At 33.9% G+C, this 24,550-nt stretch overlaps 1 protein-coding gene across 2 annotated transcripts in view; it reads left to right on the top strand.

The window, feature by feature from the left end:
• The window catches only part of PLXDC2 (plexin domain containing 2), a 463,969-nt gene that overhangs the window by 161,761 nt on the left and 277,658 nt on the right, over nt 1–24,550 (top strand). For both annotated transcript variants that reach the window (XM_074266811.1, XM_074266812.1), the window contains exon 2: nt 11,751–11,962. In XM_074266811.1, the coding sequence (XP_074122912.1) occupies nt 11,751–11,962 (212 nt within the window). The remainder of the gene's footprint in view (nt 1–11,750; nt 11,963–24,550) is intronic.

Here is a 24,550-nt window from a genome sequence, read left to right on the forward strand (position 1 = left end):
AAAGCATTGGAGAAAGCAATTTGATGGACTGCGGTACTGAAGGTCAACAGAGCACTTGAGCTAACCTCAATGTTGTATGTTAGTGAAATCTGGACAGTATACTAGCACTGTAGCAGGAAACTGAATCACTTCCATTTGAGTTGTCTTAGGAAGAATCTGAAGATCATCTGGCAGGATAAGAAAGCAGACACTGAGGTCCTTTCAGAAATAAACTGCCAAGCATTACAACTCTGCTGCAGAGAGTGCAATTCCATTGGAGTGACCCCATTATGCAAATGCCAAATGTACACTTGCCAAAAGGACTGTTTATGGAGAACTCACATAGAGCAAGTACTCAGTAGTGGTCAGAAAAAGGAATACAAGGGCATGCAATGTCTTTTTAAAGTACTTTGGAATTATATGACATGAGAGACACTGGCACAGGACCACCCATCATGGCATGCCTTCATTAGGGAACGTGCTATGTCCTATGAGCAAAGCAGAATTGAAGTAGCTCAAAAGAAACGTGCAATACATAAAATTAGAGAATCCATACCAAGTGCAACCCCACATGAATATTGTGCCCAACCTGTGGCAGAGTAGTATTCCAACCAAACTTATTGGTCTAATCACAGTTACATGTGAGCAAACTTTGACTCTAACATAGTGATGGCCATTTTGGCCATTTAATAAAATACAGAAACCAAAATTAGTTCCCATCCTTGTTCTTAGAGAATGATTGTTTCATATGCAACTTCAAGACTTTGCCTGGTCAAATAGCAACATTAGGAGCAACTGAGAGGATTAGTTTCTCCAGTGTGGTTTTAAGATATTCCATCTTATAAATTTTTTCTCTCTTGGAACTGTTCTGACTTTTCACTATCCTTTCTAATATGTATTTCTAAGAAATCAGTGCAATATAATAGATGTTTTCTGACCCTATAGAATTTTAATAAAATTTTAATTAGAGTTGATATTCATTTATAAATTGGAAAATGAAACTTGAGATTGGATTTATAAGAAGGAGTACCATATATTTTTGGTCATATGAAAAAAAAAACTGGTAAAAATTACTATTTATTAGAGAAATATAAGTTAAGACAACTCTTGAGTTCCCAGCCCACATGTCAGAATGGCTAAGATGATAGAAAAAGATAATGATATATATTGGAGGGGATGTGGAAAGACTGGGACATTAATGCATTGGTGGAGTTGTGAAATGATCCAGTCAATTTGGAGAGCAATTTGGAATGTTGCCCAACGGGCTATCAAACTGTGCATACCCTTTGATCCAGCAGTGTCTCTACTCGGCTTGTATCCCAAAGAGATTATAGAAGAGGAAAGGGACCCACATGTGCAAAAATGTTTGTGGCAGACCTCTTTGTAGTGGCAAGGAATTGGAAAATGAATGGATGTTCATCAATTGGAGAATGGCTAAATAAGTTACGTTATAGGTAAAATATTACTGTTTCATAAGAAATGATGAGCAGGCTGATTTCAGAAAAACCTTGTAAGACTTACATGAACTAATATCGAGTGCAGTGAACAAAACTAAGAAAAAATTGCACACTAAACAGCAAGAATATGTGATGATCAACTGTGATGGATTTTGCTCTTTTCAACAATATGGTGAATCAAGGCAATTCCAAAAGAATTGGGATGGAAAGTGACATCTGCATCTAGAGAGAGAAGTATGGAGACTGAATGTGGATTAAAGCATAGTATTTTCACCTTTTTTGTTATTGTAGGGTTTTTTTTTTTGGCATTTTTTCCCTTTTGATATGATTTTTCTTGCATGACACAATAAATATAGAAATGTGTTTAAAATAATTGCACATAGGGGCAGCTAGTTGGTGCAGTGGATGGAGCATTAGTCTTGAAGTCAAGAGGACCTGAGTTTAAATCTGGCCTCAGACACTTAACACTTACTACCTGTGTGACCCTGGACAAGTTATTTAATACCAGTTGCCTCAGTAAAAAAAGAATTGCATATATTTTAATCTATATCAGATTGCTTGATGTCTTGGGGAGGTGAAGATAAAGGGAAGGTGGGTGAAAATTTTGGAATAAAAAAATTTTACAAAAATGAATGTTAAAAACTTTGTACAGATTTGGAAAAATAAAATACTATTGAAATTAAAAAAAAAAACAGTAGCCTATAGGTCATGTCTGATTGGGTTCGAACAAGGGATAATGCTACAGTATGGTGTAGTTGATGAGTAGATGAGTCACAAAAACTGAAGGCATTCTTGCATATGTGATACCTAGAACAAGTTTAATTTATATAAATTCTGACTGCTTTAGATTCTGCAACATTTTTGAGATGCTCTTTGATACCACACTACCAGGAATTTAAAACTTCTGGTAAAACTGGCTAACAGCATCATATTTTCTCAAGGCAAAATATTTTCCATGCAAGGCATTTCCCTTTGGTAATTCCTGTGTATCCCAGCCTAGCAAAGTCCACTTTATTGACCACTGGGTTTGTCTTATGTTGAAAACTTATTTTTCACCTAAAATATCCTTCCCTATAATCTTGGACATGTTTACATTCATAACATATTTCATGACATTATCTAAAGATAACCAATTGTTCTTCCCATTACTTTGTGTTGTTTGGGCAACTCACTGGCACAGTTGATTGGAAACTGGGCCTGTAGCCAAGAACACTCATCTTCATGAGTTTAAATTTGAACTCAGACACTAATTAGCTAAGTGACCCTGAGCAAATAATTTAACCCTATTTTCATCAGTTTCCTCATCTGTAAAATGGGCTGGAGAAGGAAACAAAAAATCATCCCTGGTATCTTATTATTTGATACATTGTGATAAATGGCTAGTGATGATATTTTGGTTTAATTTAAAGCTGTGTATATTTCTCCCACAGAGGTCCACTTGCAAAAACATATTTAAGAAAATAAGAATGATTACAGTTTAGTAGGAAGTGGTACAACTGACTTAGTATCTAGGTGGAATAATGGATAAATGGATGAGTCAGGAAAAACTTCATCTGAATTTTGCCTAACACTTGTTAGCTGTGTGATTCTGAACAAGTTCTTTAACCTTCTTTGAGCCTCCATTTTTTTATCTGTGAAATTAGGATGTGGGAATCCATAAAATCCATTCCAGCTGTAAATCTAGAATTCTGGTTTCTGACTTCATCTCCTTTGATCTTATTCCCTCATGACCAAATGAAGTTAGACTAGAACAGGGCTTCTTAAACTTTTTCCACTTGTGACCTCTATTTGCTTGAGAAATTTTCATGTGACCCTGGGCATATAGGTATATAAAATAGGTATACAAATCAAACATTTACTGATAATAAATCATAATTTGTAACTACCATATTTACATACCAGGCTTCATATGGGATTGCAACTCACAATTTAAGATAGTTTGGACTAAATAACCTCTGACTAAAATGCTTTCCCTTTCTTCAAAAAAAGTGCTTTCATAGTACTTTGACTTAGGGAAAGGAATGCCTTACCATATGTATTGGACCAGTGATTTCCTAAAAGATAGGACTAGAGAGCATAATGATTTATTAAACTTGAATGACCCTAAGGATAATAGATCTCCACAGATGGCAAAAACCATAAGGAAAGAGAAATATTTGTGTATGTATATGTGTGTGTATGTGTATAATAACATATATATGTATATATATATATAAAGTTTAAAGCTGAAATATTATTTTTATTCTTAGAAACCATTTATTATTAGAAACTATTAAATTAAACTAAATTATAAAATTTTAAAGATAAAGACTTTTTGGATATTTCTATATACATGGAAGGATGGCCAATAGAAGATTCTTTAAGGCAAATATAGGAGGAAAGGGGAAAGAAGAGACTAGTACAGAACCTGCAGAAGTACCTGGGATGACTCCTATTTATTCTATTCTAATCTTCTGAAAATACTTTTGTAACAGAAATGTGAGTAAAGGGGCTATCATCCTCCCCCACCACTAAGATCAGGCCTACTGATATACTGATAGAGTACCCTATAGGGTACTCTAACATAATTGCCTCATACACACTGTATTCTACAGAGGCAAAGACTCTGATACTCATTCTCCTTATTTTCCATTTTTGACTTAAAATATTTTACTTCAAATTTCAACAATTTGGCTGTTTGGGGCATTTAATTTTTTGATCCCATTTATAGTGTTTCTTCATTATTTCATTGACTGAAGTGAGCAATGATAATCAACTATACTATAAGTGTTCCTGAACTGTTGGAGTATGAACTATTTATTGAGTCCAGCTCATCTTGGAAGAATGGATTTAAAAAAAAATTATAGATTTTTCATGCTGTTGCTGGCCTTGCTCCTTCCTTTTCTTAACTCACTTTCCCCCAGTACCCAGAATTATGATTAAAATATTAAGGAGTAAAGATGGCTGCTTCAATGTCAAAACAAGACAGACCAATTTCAAACCTAATGAGTTATAATGTCCATATAGTGACATATCTAGATCACTTAAAATCTTATCAGTCAAAAAACAGTTATTTATCAACGGTCTTCTATCTTACAGGTTATTGTGCTAGGTATTTGACAAAACTTGAAAGTTTTTGCTCTCAGAAATATATTTGAAAATGTATTTTTATATATAAATATATGGAATATATATGTATATGTGCATGTGTGTGAATGGAATAATTTTCATATATCAATATATGGAGTCATTTTCATATATTAATATATAGAATAAAAATCAAAGGGAATGTAGGAGGACAGTGTTGAGTACAAAGGAGTCAGGTGGGGAGGATAAAGAAGTTCAAGGAAAGTATTGTGTAGAAGGTAGTGCTTAAGAACTATTTGCTTTAAGGAAGCAAATAGTCTGTGTTGTGTCAATAGGGAGGGAGTGTATGGGGGAGGACCAAATATAAGGAGATAGGAGATATAATGCCATAAATGTGAGGGACAGGAATAAAGCCAATTTAATTATAACTGTAGCTTATCGGAAGTGAAGCCATGAAAGTAGATCTGAAATTGTTCTTAGAACCTATTTAATCTGGACCCTCTTATTTACCAATCAGTATATCGGACCCAAACAAAAAAGGTTAAGAGACTTGAAGGAAACATCTATTTCAATTTTATTTCTGTATCCTCATGGTCATGTGAACAATTTGGTTTAATAGTAGATGCTTGCTAAATTCTTGCAGAACGATTAATGTGAGAATCTGTTTTGCATGATCTCATTTATATGATGAATATTGTGTTTCTTGTTTTCTCAATGGATGAGAGAGGGATATAGGGAGAAGATGATAAATTTTGTAAGCATTTTTTCTCAGATTCTATAAAAATGTGAACTGTGTTTGGTACTGTCCTGTCCATCTCAGTTTGATCAAGATACCCAAGGGCCTAGCTTGGTCACCAAAATAATAACATTTCAACAAGAAGGCTAGTTTTTGTTTGGGGGTAAATTAATGGTATTATTTGAAATCTCTATTATTTATATCATATAACCTGCAACCCTTGTCCTTGGTGTGATGGTGACATTAGAACTTAATTTTTTAAAAATCAAACTGCATTTTAAAAATCACCACCAAACATTATACTTTGGAACAAGAAAGAATGATCATGTGCAGAATTAATGATCATATGCTGACATTCAGCTGTGGCACAAACAAAAGCAACCCCATTCTTTCCTTTTACCAGACTAATTGAACAGATTATTTGTTTGTTTTCTATCTACTGTAATTAAATCCATGATGGAATATTCTGATTACTTTCATGATAATTTCCTCCAATTTATTTTGATGTAGTCTGGTTAATCAAAAAGCCTGGAGAAAGCATCAGTCATATCTGAATCACTGATAGTAACAAAGGCAGCTTTAAAAGTTGATACGAAAATAATTTTTTTCTGCTCTTATCACATTGTTCAGTTTATATCCATTTAACATAGTCCTGGGATATTTCATTCAGTTAAAATGTCAGTGAAATTGTTACTGAAGCAGGTTCTAATTTACTCCATATGACAAAATGAGAATTAAACTTCCAATTCCCAGTCTTCCAGCCAGTCTGAGATTAGAAACAGACCTGGTATTCTTCTTCAAAGATTTTGTAATTGTCACTCAGTCAAACTTGCAAGTGCTTCCAAAGTATAAGGAAGAATGTTAAAAAGAAAGACAATTTATACTATTGAGGATCTCTTTATCCAAAAAAAAGGAGTTACCACTATCACCACTATCACTACAATCAACAACAACACCATTATAATCATTAAGAAGCTACCATGTAGTGCTTACTACATACCAGGCATTGTGCTTAAATGTCTTATAATTATTTCATTTGATCTTAACAGTTCTGGAACATAGGTGCTTTATTATAATTTTTTTTCAAATAAGAAAATAAGCAACAAGAGGTTAAGTAACTGTGCAAATAAGATAAAAGGTAAAATAGAGATATTGAATTACAATCAAGTTGGATAGGAAATTGGTTCCAAAGAACGTGGGATTTTAGCAAGAACTAGAAGGAAACTAGACAAGCCAGGAGATAAAAATGAGTAATGATAGAATTTTAGAGTCAGTGATAATTCTAAGACCAAGTGATAAAATATCTTCTGAGGGGAATAGAAAAGTGACCAGCATCACAAGACTTCCATAGATTAGGGTTTGGGAGTTGTTAAGAGGATTGGAAAGGATACAGTAATGAATGAAGCATGTAGAGAGTGTACCAACTGCTTTCCAGTTCTCCCAGAATTTTGTCAAATTTTACATTGGCAAGAATGCTATAATAAATATAGTTTAAAATCAAAGACTCCAAACTTCTAAGACACAGTCACTTTCCATTTTGTGTCAGTATTTGTGTGTGTATGCATATATGTTTAACTTTCTGTCTCTTTTTGTCTTTCTCTCTTTCTCACTGTCTCTCCATGTCTTTCTATCTTTGTCTCTGTCTCTCTGAGACACTTACTTTTATTGTCATCTCTTACTTCTTTTTGTCATCTCTCTCTTACTTTTCATTTGAAAACCCCGTACTCCCCTCCCAAAAAAATTCCCCTATATTATAAGCTCTCTGAAGACAGTGGCAATATTTTGTTTAACAACTGTTTGGACATGTATACATATATTGTATTTAATTTATACTTTAACATATTTAACATGTATCGGTCAACCTGCCATCTGTGGTGGGGGGGGAGGAGGGAAAAAATTAGAACAAAAGGTTTGGCAATTGTCAATGTTATACAATTACCTGTGCATATATCTGGTAAATAAAAACTATTGAAAAAAATAAAAAACCGACAAAAAGAAAAAAAATAAGAAAACCCCTTGCTCCAGAAGGACATATTCAGAGAGTCAGAGAATTTATTGTCGATTTAATACAGATTTTTTTTCCTGTAAGGTTTACACTAAATATTAATTTGTCCATAATCTAAGCAAAGGACTAATGTTTTATCTTACATTTACATTCAACAAAGAGAAAATGAGGTCCTTTCATCATCTAATTGAGCATTAATTGCCAACTTCTGATGTTAGCTCATTCAGTGTAAATTTATGTAATATCTATAACTATTCAAAACCATTGAATACATGATAGAAAAGTCCAATAAGCATTTTTTTCAGCCCTCACTTAGAAGGAAATCACAGTTTAGTTGAAAAAAATATCAATAGAACTGATTTCAAATCTGGTTTCTGTCAGAAGCCAGTTTGGTAACCTTAGGCTCTAACACTCTAGACTCCTGCTTTCTCCTATGATATTAGAGCATTTGTCAAAATGATTTTTTGGATCTGAATTCAAAATTAAAGGAGGAATGTTGACAAGGAAGGGACTTGAATGTTCAGCTTTCAACATCTCCATACATGTCATCAGATTTCTTTTTTTTTTTCTGAAAAGCATGAATTGTGACTATAAGGCAGAGAATATCTTAAATTTTCTTTTTCCCAAATTATGTGCATAATGTAATTTTGTTCATTCTGCTCCAAGCTTATAACTCTTTAAATGCAGCTTTTGTTTACCTTATCTGCTAAAAAAAATACTGGGGATAAACCAAATGTGTCTCAACATGGCAGGCTTGAAGTTAAGAAGGCCTGGGTCCGAAATCCTGCTCAGACACGCACTATTTTATCCATAATCACTTGAAACCTCCATTTCCTCTTTCTTATAATTGGGATAACAATGTAACCACCACATAGGGCTGTGAAACGGTTCAAATGAAACACTATGTATAAAGCACTTTATTCATTTTAAAACACTATAAAATTATCTATATATTATATAGATGTAGGCAGTTATATATTCATATATATCTATATCTACATTCCATTTGAAATCCAAATTATCTCCCTCTCTCCTACCTCCCTTCTTAAAGCAATTTGTTATTGATTATACATATGAATTCATGCAAGTTTGCATATTAGCAATTTCTAAAAAAAAACTAATTTATTTATTTTTATTCACATAACAACTCTGGTAAGTAGGTAGAATCATTATTTCCATTTTACAGAAGTAATTAAAGTACACAGAGGTTGTGACACACACACACACAGTTAATAAATGTCTGATGCTGGATTTGAACTCAGATCTTCTAGACTTCAAGTCCAGAATTCTTCCCACTACACCACCTAGCTGCCTGTATATGTGTATATATTATATTATATACATATATATATATATATATATATATATATATATATATATATATATATATATATATATATATAATTGTCTACCCATAAATATCTGGGTGTATATTGCCATATTCAGACATTCATAGGTAGATATCAGATATAGATACACATGTGTCTCCATGAGTATATGTGTGTGTGTCTGCATACAGACATATTTATAATCTTATGTATAAATATATATATATATACATATACATCTGTATACACATATAGATATAGAATTGTACTTATATATATTATATATATTAATATATTATACATATATTAATATATTGTACTTATGAATGTGTCAATTGAATCTAATATATATATTGCTCCTCTCCATATTTTTAGTGACTAAGTGTGTATACTTAGTCACTAAAAATATGGAGAGGAGCAATAAGTTTTGAAAGTCTCTTGAAATTTGCCTAGTCTTTATCAAATTTAAAAAAAAAAGAATGGATTCTCAAGTGTTTGATATAAGTTTGACTGATTGCTGCTACATGTGGCAAACACACCAGGTATCTGATCTATTAGCAGTGCCATACTTGTCTTTTCCAGAAGGCAACATCTCCTTTTATTTGTAACTGTTTTACAAGCTTATGTAAAAGTATTTTACATATTTGCAACTAAGTCAGAGAAGGTATTAAGAGCAGGAGCTCTTTCACTGGCAGAACTGTCTCAGACAGCTAGTTATTTGGAAAGTTGAATTCAGTTGTTTTTATGACTCAAGACACAGAGGATGAACAATGTGCAGCAATTCGGCTTTCTTTAATTACTGCGTGTTCTTCTCCATGGTGACTGGCCTCATAGGGTGTATTTCCCCTTCTTTCAATACCATTTTTACAAGAGAGGCAAGGAGGAACCTTGTCTAGACAAGGTTGTCATGACAAAGAAATCCTAGGGGTGGTGACCCAAAAAATGATTGTAAGTATGATGGTGCAGAGTCTAGATGGTGACATCTGGAAATGGTAGTTACCCCCGAAAATGAACTTGACCCATCCTACCTGAAATGCAAATGCCTTGGATCAAAACTTCATTTATTCCATGCCAGTTATAGCTTTGCTCTTTGAATTACTTTGTAATTCTCTTACCTTTGACCCCCAGATGTTTTCTATGAATATTTTATTTTTGTTCAATCTTTCCCGACTTTTCATTTGAGGTTTCCTTGGTAAGGATACTGGAGTAGAATGGAGTTTGCCACTTCTTTCTCCAACTCGTTTAACAGATAAGGAAATTGAGGCAATCAGGATTAAATTATTTCTTTAGAGTCACACAGCTAAGAAGGGCCTGAAGTTAGATTTGAACTCAGATCCTCCTGACTCTAGACTCCATATTACATCCTCAGTACTATCTTGCTGCCCCATTTGCCTCCCTAATGACATTAAAAGTTTCTAGATGGCTTTGATTATTTGCTGTTTTCATTGTATGCTTTTTATAGGCTAATGCAGACAGGATTTCCCACCTAGCACTAATGGTCTAACTGGCTAGGTAAAGGCCCACCAAATAAATAACCATTTAATTGATAGATGCACAAACAAGAAGCTTCAGATGGGTCTTTCTCCAATCATGTGGCCTGGCTCATGTCAATGGTATAACTGGAATTGCTTGGCTAGTGTGCTTTTGTTCCTCTGAATGTGGCCACTAGAACACCCAGCACTCAAATGAGATTCCATTTGATTTCCTGGGGTATAAGAGAATACTGTCTCTTCAGGCAAAAGGAGGGGACAAGATTAATACTTTCCTCTCCCAAAGGAGAAAATGAGATCCATTAAGCCTGTGACCATGAATGTAGGCTTAGATTGATTAATGGGGCTTCAAACAGCAATTCTAATGATATTATAGGCTGTATTAAACACATTTTGATCTCTGAGAATGTTTTTGCCTTAGGGGAAAATCACAAATGTAATTAAATCACTTTTCTCTTAGCCCTTTTTGATCCTACAACCTACCAGTTGTAAAGCCTGTCAAATCATATTTTGGAAAGGTGAAGAGGACATCACTGGGGAGAGTGAGCTTGTCCCTCTCTATAAGGAACTGCATACCCTGACCTATTGAAATGAAAGACTGGGAGCAGCAATTGAATCTAATTTTCCCATCTTCAGTACAAGATGAACCAGGTCAGCAGGGCCAGTCCCTGTTGATGGCTTTGAAATACTGTATTGATTGATCTTCTTGCCTTCCTGTCCATTTCTATATAGATGCCCATCACTGTCATACTTAACTGTTCTGATAGTACTCCTAAGTGATACAACAAAAAGGGGGAGCATGTACATTTCTGGAGAATCTCAAAAGTGTTTTATGGTTTTAGTAGGCAGGAATCAGAATTTACAAGATACATTTGCAAATCAATGCTAGTAATTTCTTCCAAATGCATCTTTCAAAAAATCCTTGTCACTTATTACAATTCATAGACATCAAATGGGACATATAAGTGAATTTTAATAAGGATTCTGTTCTCCAGTGAATCAAATACTACTTAGTTGAATTTTTCTGTTTCTATGAATTCGTTTGTTTTTTTTCTGGGATCATTTATTTACCAAGTTTTGGAAGAAGGGGACAATATATTGCTTTATGGATATAAACTGGAGGACTCTCTAGTCAATGATATATATTTGAGATCCATGACTTCAATATATGTCATAGCTAGGTGGTTCACTGGGGGAATACCAAATATGGAATGAATAGGGTTTGATTTCAAATTCACTTACTAGTTGTGGGACCTTAAGAACTCTGCTTAATATCTGTTTATTCATTTTCTTCTTATATAGAAATGGGGATAATAATAGCACCTATCCCTCAGGATTGTTGTAAACAGCAAATAAGATCATTTTTTAAAAACCTGGAATACACTAAATGCCATATAAATATTACTTCTTGATATTTCAAACTATTAGTTGTGTTATTATTATTTTACATAGATATAGCAATGCACAAGTACAAAAATGAACATTATACCTTTTTTTTCATGTTAGAAGATGGGTTGCCATTTTTTTTCATGGCTAGCAAAATGAAGTCACTTCATTTAGAAAATTATATACTCTCCTAGGCTAATGACTACCACATAATACTTGAATGGTTATTTGATTGATTTCTCCTATACAACTATTATGAATTCTTTGTCACAAGAACAAAAATTGTGTTTTTCCCTCAAACAGATGTGCTTTATGAAGTTGGCCATGGCTTTTCTCATGGAGAAGAGGAAGTAGATATAGACTCATATGTGTACAGTCACAGGTGGAAAAGGAACTCTGAGTCACCCAAGTCAATCGACAGCAATCGAGCAAGTATGGGTCAAGATTCATCAGAACCCAGAGGCTTCACAGATTTGCTCCTTGATGATGGACATGACAACAACACACAGATTGAGGTAGAGCTATATTTTTAGTATTTGAAATTCAGTCTATGCCATTCTAACTAAACAAATAATAGTTGATCATTTATTGGGTGTTGGGAATCATTGCTATCTGTTGAGGTTAGTTGGAGAGTATTGGCATGTCAAAGTCCCAATTTTAATGAACTTGTATACAAGGTATTCATTAGGACATTCAGTTTTTGTCCCTTAAAATACCTATATTACAGCTTAATCACTTAGAAGGAATGGATTAGTTTATTTATTTTCGAGATTAATCAAGGGATCATTGAGCTAAAATAAACTTTAGAGAATATTTAATATAGCTCAAACCTGTCATTTTATCCATAGATAATAAAAGATTTTCTATAACACTTGGCTAGTTCTGAGCTGAAGGTAAGCTAAAAAACAAGTTTTCTTTGTTATATTTTGCTGTCCAATCCCTTCATTTTGTAAAACTAAGCAGGCCTCAGAAATGGAACAAATCACTAAATTATCTATCTGCCTCATGAATTTAAAGATTAGTTTATTCGTTCTGCCTGTATGGCTATGGGTGAGGCTTCTAATTGTTAGAAAAATGACAGCCTTTTCTCATGTATGACCTATAATGTCTATGATACTGTTTTTATTGGCAAAGGGTTTCTGTAGCAGGAAGCAGATAAAATATGAATACTGCAAAGAGCTCTGCAACTTTGTTTTCCTCTAATAATTGGCAAAACCTTCCGTCTCGCTTTTCCCTCCAGACAGAAGAATTGGGAATTCTTGTAATGAAAATCGGTTGGCAGATTTTCCCAAATCCTTGTGTAACTCACTTGGGTTTATCAGCTGGTCCTTGGTTATAGCTACTATTCATCTCTCCTATTGCTAGCCCTGTCTTTTCTCACCTGAGTATTTGCCGCACCCTTCTAATTGAACAGAGGCCAGAAGCTGGTCAATCCTAAGCACAGCTGCCAAGATAATCTCCCACAGGTGCCAGACTGACTAATTGTTTCCCTTATTTGAGAATATTTGGTGGCCTCCTATTGACTCTAGGATAAAGTGCATTTCTTTGCTTAAAAAGTTTGCCAAATCTAATGGCTTTTTCTTAATCCTCATGCTTCTTAACTTTCTCTATTGATTATTCTGTCCTGGATACTCTGTCCTTTTTTTCTTCACACTGCTCTTTCCTGTCTTTCTTACCTGTCTGACCAAGTCTCTGTATCCTTGTTTGTTTATCTGTCACACCTGCTAACTGTGGGTATATCAGACATTGTTTTCTTCTTGCCTTTCATATCTTCCTTTTTTACTACCTCTCATAAGTGTTGCTAATAACACTTCATTTTTTTATGATCCACTCTCAGGTATTCTGTCTCTGTTTCTCGCATCTCTATGTGTCTCTCTGTATGCTATGTATCTCTCTTTGTGTCTGTTTCTTGTCTCTTGTCTTTGTGTCTCTCTCTTTGTCTCTGTCTCTTTGCCCAGTCTCCATCTCTCTTCCTCTCTTTCCCTATCTCTTTCTATCTCATTTTCTTCCTCTTCCTGACTGTCTCCCTTTTCCTCTACTTCTTTCTCTCTCAATCTCTCCCTTTCCGCTAGTCTCTGTCTCTCTCTTTTCCTCTCTTTTCTTCTTTTTTTTTCTTTTTCCCTTTTTTCTATATCACTCTCTCCATCTCCCTTTCCCCTCCATCTCTCCATTCTTTCCTTCCTGTTTCAATCTTTTTGAATCTAATTGCAGCCTAATTTTCTAGGATTCTTTCATATTACTCCCATTTACAAGCTGTCTTCCACTTCCATGGCTGTATTTAGGATGCTATCTCCTGCCACTGTACCATTGCCTGGAATGCTTCATATGCCTAGAATGACACCACTTCATTTATTCCTCTGGGAATCTCTAGCTTCATTTAAGGTTTAGCTCACAAGCCACATTCTCTGAGAAACTTTTCCATTAGGTTATGCATTAGTTTTATTTCTTTTTTTTTCTTTGTGCCCCTAATGCTTTAATATATGTTTGTTGAATTATACATTGAAAAAAAAAGATTCATTGGGGAAAGAGCCAAAAGCATGTAGGCAGCTCTTCTTCCATCTGCTGTGTAGGATATTGTTATATCAAGTAAATAACAAAGCTCTACACTGAGCAAATACTTACCTAAAATATAGTTTCGCAAATCTAAAAGTATGCAAGCAAGCATTTCTCTTCACCTACAGAACTAGGATCCTGCTAACAGTAAAGGGGAAAATAGAACCTATTATAGCTTGATATTCACCATTGTAGAGTGGGGTAGATTTTCACAAATTTGAAAATAGTTGACTCCATTGCCTTGGGAAATAGTATAACTCGCTAAAATTTAATCACTGCTAAATCCATGGTTTATATGATTCATATGATTAGATTTTTCTTTTCTTCCTGTTGTCAGTGATAAACCATGTGATGTTATAAATTTTGAAATGAATAACAACTCATACACATTTTGTGATTTTTTTTTTTGGCAAGAAGTAAAAAATGTTGTCCCATGGAAGGGTTTGATAGATTATATTTGTCACCTGCTTCTTAGTGTCTCTCTTTGAAGAGAGCTGCCTCTTTTGTTGCACACACTTCTTTCTGCCTGATTTGACTTCACAAGGGGAAAGAAATGGATGTGCATTTTGATTGCATGGGCTTAATGGAAACAGTGGGTATCCTAGATTCCATGTGTCTGTCCTCTCCTCCAAATGCTTTCACTGCTAGTGATAAGAATGGGAATTATTTAGTCTAAGAATGTGGACTGCCCACGTTCAGATTCATTTGTCTAGTTATGAGGTCTAGGCCAGAAAAATATTCAAATGTATATTCTCCCCTATTCTACCACAGTCTAGACTTTATAACCCATGTCCACTAAACAACAACAGCAAGGGGTCAATGGGAAAAAATGCTCCCCATTTTGGCAGGAAGTAATTCTGGCTCAAATGAGGGTATTATTTTTCTTCCTTTCAGAGCAGTGCATCTCTATGATGCTGTACAACCCCAGACAATGGAGGATTTTTAAAGCCTTTTATCCAAATAGAAGGATTCAGCTAAATAACAGAAGAGGTGGATTCCCCCTCCCTTCTGTCATTGAAGATTTGTATTTTTTTCAATTTAAGGCTAATTGTATTTTCTGTTGAATAAACAAGAAACTAGCAGTTGGCAAATATTACTTTTGACCTGAATGTTGATTTATGTTATGCTACTTCTTGTGTTCCATCTATTTGTGTGACTACTCAGTAAGAAAGGGAAGCAAGCTACCTTCTGATTAGTCATTTAAAAAAAGTCATGTCAGCCTATGAAGAATAGTAAGAACTGATGTGGGGTGAAGTGAGCAGAACCAGAACAATTTATACCAAAACAAGAAAAAATAATTGTCCTTAAAGTCAAGAAAGCCCAGGTTTCGGTCTGACTCTCTAATATGGGCTTTCTTGACTATATGCCAATTATTTTGTCTTATCTTCTAAATTCTGCCATTAAAAATGATGCTGCTGTCTCTTATGAGTATAAAGTACAACTGTCTAGAACTAGAATTTGTAGAACTTGGGAGTTTCCAAACTTGGGAATATTAGTGTGGTGAGGACCTGATGAAAATGTAATGTGGAAACATAACAAAATATATAAAGATATCACATTGAATAAAAATGAAACATAGATAATATCAATGTGTATTATTCTAAGAGGTATCCACAGGGATCTTTGGTTTGTTGCCCTTGTTTCTATGTTCTGTGAAAAGAAACCATATATCCAGTTTAATGATCCAGATGTTCATAAGTATCTCTTGAAGGCAAGATTGTAGAGATACAAAAATGAATGTCTTATTTGAGATCAGTACTTCCTGTGTGGAGAATTCTGGGGAATGAGCTAATTGAACAGATTATGTGATGATCCATGATTCTGACAATATATAATGAGAGTAGATCCTACTTCTTGATAAAAATCACTTTTGGGATTTAAAAAAAATGTTTTGTTTGTCTTGGAAAGCTACCACTAACCCTTCGTGTCTGGTGAAAGATGCTAGAAAGTGTTATTATAATACTCAGATGAATCATATTATGATACACTTGACTTTTGCCACTTCTTCACACTTCAGATATTATTTGTAGATGACAGATGCTATTCTTTAGATGTCCTGGGAAGTCTCTGAGTAAAGTTCAGAGTGAGGTGGTAAAATGGATAGAATGAGTGGCCAGTAGATTTGACAAGCAACTTGTTTTATTTCATTCATTCTAAATCTCTCCTCCATTATCACTCCCATTCCCATATACTCTCAAATGAATACTTGTGAAATACGGATATGAAATCTCTGCTGGTAGAGTCCTAACAACTCAGCATTTCAAAAGAGTTCCTCTAGAGAAAAAGCCAAATCAAGTCTATAATGCATTTAGCCTGGGCTCTTAGCCCAAGATTCTGTTTGTACAAAACAAAGTAAAGTGGGGATTGAGCAATTAGCCTGTTAATTTGATCAAAGTCAGCATCCACACTGGGTAATTTAAAAAAAGGAAAGGGGAAAATATCACCTTAGAGTGCCTGAATTATGGTAATAGTCAAATTCATGTGGAAATTTCCACCAACCTCTGACCTTCAGAGCAATACTCCGAATGGAACATAATTAAGAAAAAGTCCTCTGAGCATAGCTATGATAGTCCATACACTCAAGCTCTGTTTTCCCTTCTCTCCTTTCCCCTCCAGTTCTAAATAATAGCACTGCTTAGTTAATATTAAGTTTTTCATAAGTTGGGATATCTGTCTTTTTAGTTCAGAAAAAATTAAAAGCAGCAAACAATTATGGGTGTAGAGGAGAGCTGAGCTTTTAGAAGCAGACACAAGCATAGAAAGACTTAGAGAGTCTGACACTGAGGAAGCAGGGAGAAAATTACTCTCACACATCACACAATAATAGTAGTTATTTAAATGTCTTTCTCTATTACCACCCAGGAAATTGGGTTGTTGAAGAGGAAGCAGTTAAGTATAACATGGGGTTGGGGAGAGGAAGAATTTCACACATTTGAAAGAAGACCAAATGACCATCTAATCTATCTCCTTCATTTTACAGATGGGAAAATTGAGGCCCAAGGTTAATTGACTTGTCTAAAGTCACATATATTGTAAATATCAAAGTATAGATGGGTTTTTTGTTTCTTTTTAATTTAATTATAGTTTTTATTTACCAGATATATGAATAGATAATTTTACAGCATTGACAGTTGTCAAACCTTTTGTTCTGATTTTTCCCCTCCTCCCCCCCCCAGATGACCAATACATGTTAAATATGTTAAAGCATAAATTAAATACAATATACGTATACATGTCCAAACAGTTGTTTTAATGTACAAAAATAATAGGACTTTGAGATAGTGTACAATTAGCCTGTGAAGGAAATTAAAAAATGCAGGCAGACAAAAATAGAGGGATTGGGAATTCTATGTAGTGGTTCACAGTCATCTCCCAGAGTTCTTTCACTGTGTGTAGCTCATTCAGTTCATTACTGCTATATTGGAACTGATTTGGTTCATTTCATTGTTGAAGAGGGCCACGTCCATCAGAACTGTTCGTCATATAGTATTGTTGTGGAAGTATATAATGATCTCCTGGTCCTGGTCATTTCACTCAGCATCAGTTCATGTAAGTCTCTCCAGGCCTTTCTGAAATCATCCTGCTGGTCATTTCTTACAGAACAATAATTTTCCATAATATTCATATACCACAATTTATTCAGCCATTCTCCAATTGATGGGCATCCACTCAGTTTCCAGTTTCTGGCCACCACAAAAAGGGCTGCCACAAACATTCTTGTTCATACAGATCCCTTTCCTTTTTAAAAAATCTCTTTGGGATATAAGTTCAGTAGTAACTCTGTTGGATCAAAGGGTATGTACAGTTTGATAACTTTTTGAGCATAGTTCCGAATTGCTCTCCAGAATGGTGGCTGGATGTATTCACAATTCCACCAATAATGTATCAATGTCCCTGTTTTCCCACATTCCCTCCAACATTGCACATTATCTTTCCCTGTCATTCTAGCCAATCTGACAGGTGTCTAGTGGTATCTCAGAGTTGTCTTAATTTGCATTTCTATGATTAATAATGATTTGGAGCACCTTTTCATATAGCTAGAAATAGTTTCAATTTCTTCATCTGAGAATTAGATGGGTTTGTTTAGATGTCCGTTTTGGTCAAATTATTTAAAGAACTGTCTAAACTCCAGTGTAATTTGTGCAGAAAGCCCTAAAACTGTCTTTCTTTTATGCCTGTTTTCTTTAAAAGAAAAGACATAATTGGATGCCGTGTGTTTTTTCAGATGAACAGGTTGGAAAGAATCTTCCTGCTGGCTCTATCACTTCTCATGTAACTTTCCCTTAATATTTATTTCAGAAGATTGGTGTACAATGTTTCTGTTACTCATGAATAAGACATGTGGGCAAGTGTATTTGATGTGAAAAATAAATAATTTCTAAAATAAATTATGCTTATATGCAAAATAGTAATTCAGTCTCTAGGTAAATTACCCTGGCTAAGCCTTAAGATATGCATGGTCAAGCTTGGTTAATGTATAAGTAAAAACAATTTGCTTTTCATGTTTCCATCATTGAAAACCACAAGCACATATTGGTATGTGTTATTTGGGAGTTAGGTAACTTTTCTCAGTTGTTCAATAAATATGTATCAACCTACACTGGCCACCAGTCTAAGAGCAAAAGGTCTCATAACTCTAGCTACCCATACTTTGAACTCTAAGCAGGACCACTGACTTAGCCTTTGCCTCATTCCATTGCTTGTGCATTAATAATAAAATTACCATTAATTTTGTTTTTCAAGGACTTTCATTCTATTACATTATAACTTCCCTTACAAATCAATATTCTGAGTTTGGGGCTGCCTTTCTGTAGGGACCATGCAAGACATCCCTATCCTTTCCCACAACCTTGTTTCATACTACTCTAATCTTCAGTTGTGTCTAAAATCTGAGTTCTCTTTTTAACTTTTCCCTTTCACATTAGAATTGCCATTTCCCTTTAAATCAATCTTTATATATTCTATGTAAAATTTTATAGTTGCACTTTTTGAAAACATTGATTATTTACATTTTTTACTTCATGGAAAGACAATACAATATAGTAGAAGGAAATCTAGCTTCATTCTCAGGAAGATCAGGCTTCCAGTTGTGCCTTTGATACATAATAAGGTGTAGGACCTGAGGCAAGTTATTTAATCTCTTGAATTTCTGGGATAATAAATTTCAGGTAGGTGCTTACTAGCATGGGGAGAATTCCCTTTACAAATAAAATTATTCATGTGTGTTTGTATAAAACTTTAAGCTTTTATGTACATGTTGCTCTCCCCAATCAGAATAGAATATGTTCCTTGAAGACATGAAATATTTGCTTTCATCTTTCATTCCCAACATCTAGCAAAGTGCCTGACACATAATGTGGTGTAATGGAAGGGGTACTGATTTTGGATTTGGAGGAACTGGATGAAAAATCCATGACTAAGGCCTATAAAATGTAAGTCACATAATCTCTCAAGGCTTGAGTTTCTTCCCTTGTAAATTAAGAGATTGGATTAGATTTCCCATGAGGCCCTTTACAGGTCTAGAACTAAGAACCTATAGAGTTACGTATAATATATGTAAAGCCCCAGACAAGAGCATTTTTCCAAACTTAAGAATGAGGTTAGATTTCATAAGGTTCTGGGAGGTTAGAATTATAAAAGGGTTATTGATGCTATCCCCAGTGGAATTAAGATGTTTTTATTTTCATTATTAGAGATCATAATTGAGTTTTGTTTTTTTTTGTTTTTGTTTTTTTTTTTTTTGTTTTTTGGGGGGTTTTTGGGTTTTTTTGCCTATAGGGATTGTTCATGTTTTCCTGATTATTTTGGGGAGTAGTAGTATCTTTGTTTTTTGTTTGTTTGTTTGTTTGTTTTTACTTCCTTTGGCATTTTCCAATCTTTATGTAATTTGTATTTTTATAATTATTTTAATAAATGAAATTTATTTTCTTTCCCACAACTTTCTTATTAGAGAAATATATTCTTGTAACAAATGTGAATAGTCAAATAAAATATATTTCTACACTATTCAAATTCAATGTCTTATTTTATATTTCTTCCTGAGTCCTTCAGAAAACAGATAGTTTGCTTTATATTATCTTCTAGAATTGTGTATGCTTATTGTGTTGGTCAGAGTTCATGAGTTTTTCAAATTTTCCTTGCCTTGATAATATACTTATTTTTTAAAAAATTGGTATTCTGGTTCTGCTAACTTCATTTGGCATCACTTCATTCTTGTTCATAGTTTTTTATGTTATTTTTAAATTTTCTTAAAATATTTAATGTTAAAGTTCACAAAGCTTAGGGTAGCAGAAAGATCATGAGGTCTGGACCAGGAATCAAAGGATCTGGTTTCATATGATTCTGCTGCTCACTCCTATGTAACTTCAGGCAAATAGCAACCTTCTGCAGGAGGGTGTTCAGTTTTCATAAATTGATACTGAATACTAGACATTAAGTCCTTGCTGGCTCTCCATCTATAATCCTATGATCCTGTATTCTTAAGATTGTTTTATTTCTAGCATAGATTTTTTTTTTATTGTGGACAGGGTCAGATCACTTAACTATGTCTTCTCAAATGTCATTTCTACTTTCACATTTTAGGGATTAAAATATTAGTGTCCAAATGAATTAATTCCATTGTCACTGACCATGAAAGTAATGTTCTATACTAACTAACAACTAACTAATCTGGTAGTTATAAACTAAATACTAACATCTTTTCCTATCTTTTTGTCTTCCTGCCAGTTTTATTCATGATTGTCCTTGGGATGATCTGACTCTGTTGGGTCTTATGCCAAGCTGTCTCTATACTTATATTCATCACTCTCTCTTTTTACTATATAATTTTTACTATTTTTTGATGTGATGTTCCCCTATGGACCATTTTCAAATTAGTCTTTATTCAAAACTGGCATTATTCTGTTTGGCAAGGAAGTAAAATGTTGTGGGAAAGGTGATTTCTAGAATCCTTGTGGTCTAATGAAATAGTGAAAATTATGCTCAGTCTCTTAGCTATTTTTCTTTAAAAAGGGTATTGACAGTTTGAATAGGTCAGTGGACCTAATTATACAATTATGCATTGCTTTTATTCTTTCTAAAAGAGCATTGCTTATGACCTTTGCTCTAATAGTTGATGTTCTTACTTCATATAAATAACTAAGTGATATAACCAAAATGCAAAAAGCAAAGGAAAAATTGGTCCTCCTTTGGTAAAGCCAACCTTCACTTCCACCATGGCAGTTATACACTCATGTACATACATTCATACATACATATATACTTACATGTATATATGTAGGTATATATAAATATATATGTGTATATATATATATATATATATATATATATTTGATAGCAGAGATTAGTAAAAATTGCTAAGATTACCATAATATTTGACATTCTTTCACCAGAAATTTAATTGTCTTCACTTAAAATATAAGCTGTTTGTGCAATATCCAACATATTAGCATACTCTAAGCACTAGAACCATCAATGATATCATTCTTGTAATATACATAGCTACAAAACAAAATGAATTTGTAGCTTCATATGGCTCACAGGTTTTCCTTAAAAAGTATAGGAATTGATGGAGAAGATTTTATTGTGTACCCAAAGAAAGGAAGATCACCATTTCATGGGAATAAAATGGGGGAAAATAATTGGTTTGTAGTGTTCTTGCTGAGTTCATTCACAATCCATTGAATTTCACCATGAAGTTTGCTGTTTAGACACAAACATATGTTTCAGAGCTTGATGAATTAAAAGAATTATTAACAAATAAGTAATTCTCCAAAACAACATATGCTTCTGTTCTAAGTTACTTCATAGAGGTTGGAGACACATAGAAAGAAGAAAAAAAAAAGTTGGGAAACCATTCAGATTTTAAAAATAGAAGAGACCAAGGGCCTATAAGAAATTTTAGTTACAAATTAAAATACAGAATTTTGTATCATATTCCCATTCCCATCACTTTTCCTCCTCTAAATCATTGTTTGATTTAACACAAGAATGAACAAAATTTAGGGTGGATAGTTTCCTTTTGTCCCTTCTTTTGTAGTTTTGTCTCAGTTTTTTCTCCTCCTGAATGATCATTATTGCCTGTGAGTACAAGGGTCATATGATGGTATGTGTTTATACAGCACTTATCCTGGGCTTGGGGGTTTAAGAGCTTATAGTAAGACTGTTTTATAGATGAGGTAACTAAAGTTGAGATTGTTAAAAGATTTATCATTAAGGCCTACAGAATCAAGCCTTGCAATTGAAGTCAGAAAGTTGGAAATTGGGTTTGAATCTTTTCCTAGAAATTTATTATACTTGTGATACTGGACATATGGCCATTCTTCCTTGAAACTCTCAGTTCCCCGTCTATTTAAAAAAACTAATATCACCTAGATCACTTTTTTTTTTTTTGTGAGAATAAAGGGATTTCATATATGTATGTATACATATACACTTAGACATATATATGTATATATGTATACACATAGACTTACATGCACACATGAAAAAAAAGCATAGCTATTTACATATGCACATATATACACACATTTCTTTTTGTCTGAGAGCTATTATCATCCTGGGTCACGTGGGGAGGATCAAATTTCCAGCTCAAGGCCGTTTAGTTTTATAACAGCATGGATGTATAGAGAGAAAACTGAACTAAGGGTCAAAGAATACAGCTTTCTATCCTTAATATTAACCAAGTGATATAAGGAAAATAATGCCATTTTTATGCCTCAATTTCTTTATCAAAATGATGTTTGATTTCTTACATTGCCTTTCATTTCTAGAATTACGTTTGTTTGTTTGCTATAGGTACTTAATAATGTTTATAATTAGAATGGTGAAGGAAACCAAAACCTGCTGCTGCTCTTTGCAGGATTCAATCCTGAACAGGATCCAGTGTTTTTGCAGCTATTTTATTTGGTTTTGATGCCATCTTTTCTCCTACTGTTGATAATTAAGCAGAAGGGGGAAAATCTTAGTCCTGCATCATTCAAATGTATTCATCAATAGACTACAAATTCTATTTCTTATCTTGCTAGTTTGCTTATTTGGAAAGATTTCATGGTTCTATACTTTTGGTTAACCCTATTTACTTCCTCTTAGAAAATCAGCCAGTGGCAGTTTTTAATTTTCAAAAATTAAAAAAATATATAAAATGGAGCAGAAGTAGTAAATCAGGCAGAAGTTATAGCTGCAATTATTGTTCGTCCTTTAAAAAGATAATGAGGGTGAAAAATAGAATGTCACATTTCTTACTCAATTAGAGATTATTCTTAGCCTGGCAGATCAGCTCCTCATTGACTAGAAAATAGGGGCAGAAGTATAAGTGTCCTTCAAAGAGTCCTAAAAAGAACAAGTGGATTTTCTCCATAGTTCTACATTCCTCTTAGCTCATTGATTTTACTTATAATAATGAGAGAGGTATAGGGTTTTTTCCCCCCCCGGATGAGGCATACAGATTATTAACTATTGAAAAGGATGGCAGCATAATTTATTTTCAGATTGTAATTAAAAGGCATATTCTCTTATTTTGTTCACAAAAGTGAAATCCTAAATGTGATAAAAATCTTTTGCACTTCCCTGCCCAGCACCTTTAAATTTTTATAAGATGCTCTTACATTTTGTTGTTTTATTATCCCCATTTCTTAGCTACAAAACAATCCTGTGTTCATTAGTATCATCTCTACTTACCATAGTATTGATTAGTAATGGGAATTTGCTTCCAATTGAGGTTCTTTAGGGGTCTCTAAAAATCAAATTTTCCAGTACATATTTTTTCATATTTTTACTAAGAACTAATTTCCAAATGGACATTAAAATATATTCTTACACAGATACTTTTTGGAAGGATTCAGATGTTATGGCAGTTGATAGATCAAGTATAATAATAGTATATGTTTCTTGACGGCAGGCAATGGTTGCTTGTATTATTATTGTCCCTCTATAATACAATGCCTGGAATATAGTAACTACTTAATTAATACATGTTGAGTCTATCTATCTAATCATCCATCTATCTGTCTCATTGTGTGTCTCTCTGTTTCTGTCTCTCTTGTCTGTGTCTGTGTCTGTCTCTCTGTTCTCTCTTTCTTGTCTGTTCTACCAAAAGACACAGAATTATTTTTCTTTTCTTTCTTTCTTTTTTTTAAAGACAATTATGTTTTGTACTTTGGGGAGTGGATATTCCCCTCCCCGCAGACATATTTTGTACCTGTGATTTCACTGAGAGAGAGAATTTCATTTGTAAGCAAACTATCATTGAAGATCAGCACCCATATTTCCTACCTTAGCTCATCCAGCATCCATTAAATCTAAGACATTAGGCTAGATCTTTATAGACTTGAAGCTCAGCTCTTTTTATTCTGTGCCACAAACTCTCATTTTATAGTCTACTACTGGCAATTAATAAAAGGATTTGGGGGTTGGTTTGGTTTGTCTGGCCTTGCAGACATTTCATGTTGGTTTTATTTTGATTTTTTTTTTTAACCAGCCATCAATTGTTATTGTTGTTTAGCCATAACCAAGTATCATAAACCATTCTAAATTCATTTAGGAATTGAGAA

This window comes from Sminthopsis crassicaudata, chromosome 5 (assembly GCF_048593235.1).
Source record: "Sminthopsis crassicaudata isolate SCR6 chromosome 5, ASM4859323v1, whole genome shotgun sequence".
NCBI lineage: Eukaryota > Metazoa > Chordata > Mammalia > Dasyuromorphia > Dasyuridae > Sminthopsis > Sminthopsis crassicaudata.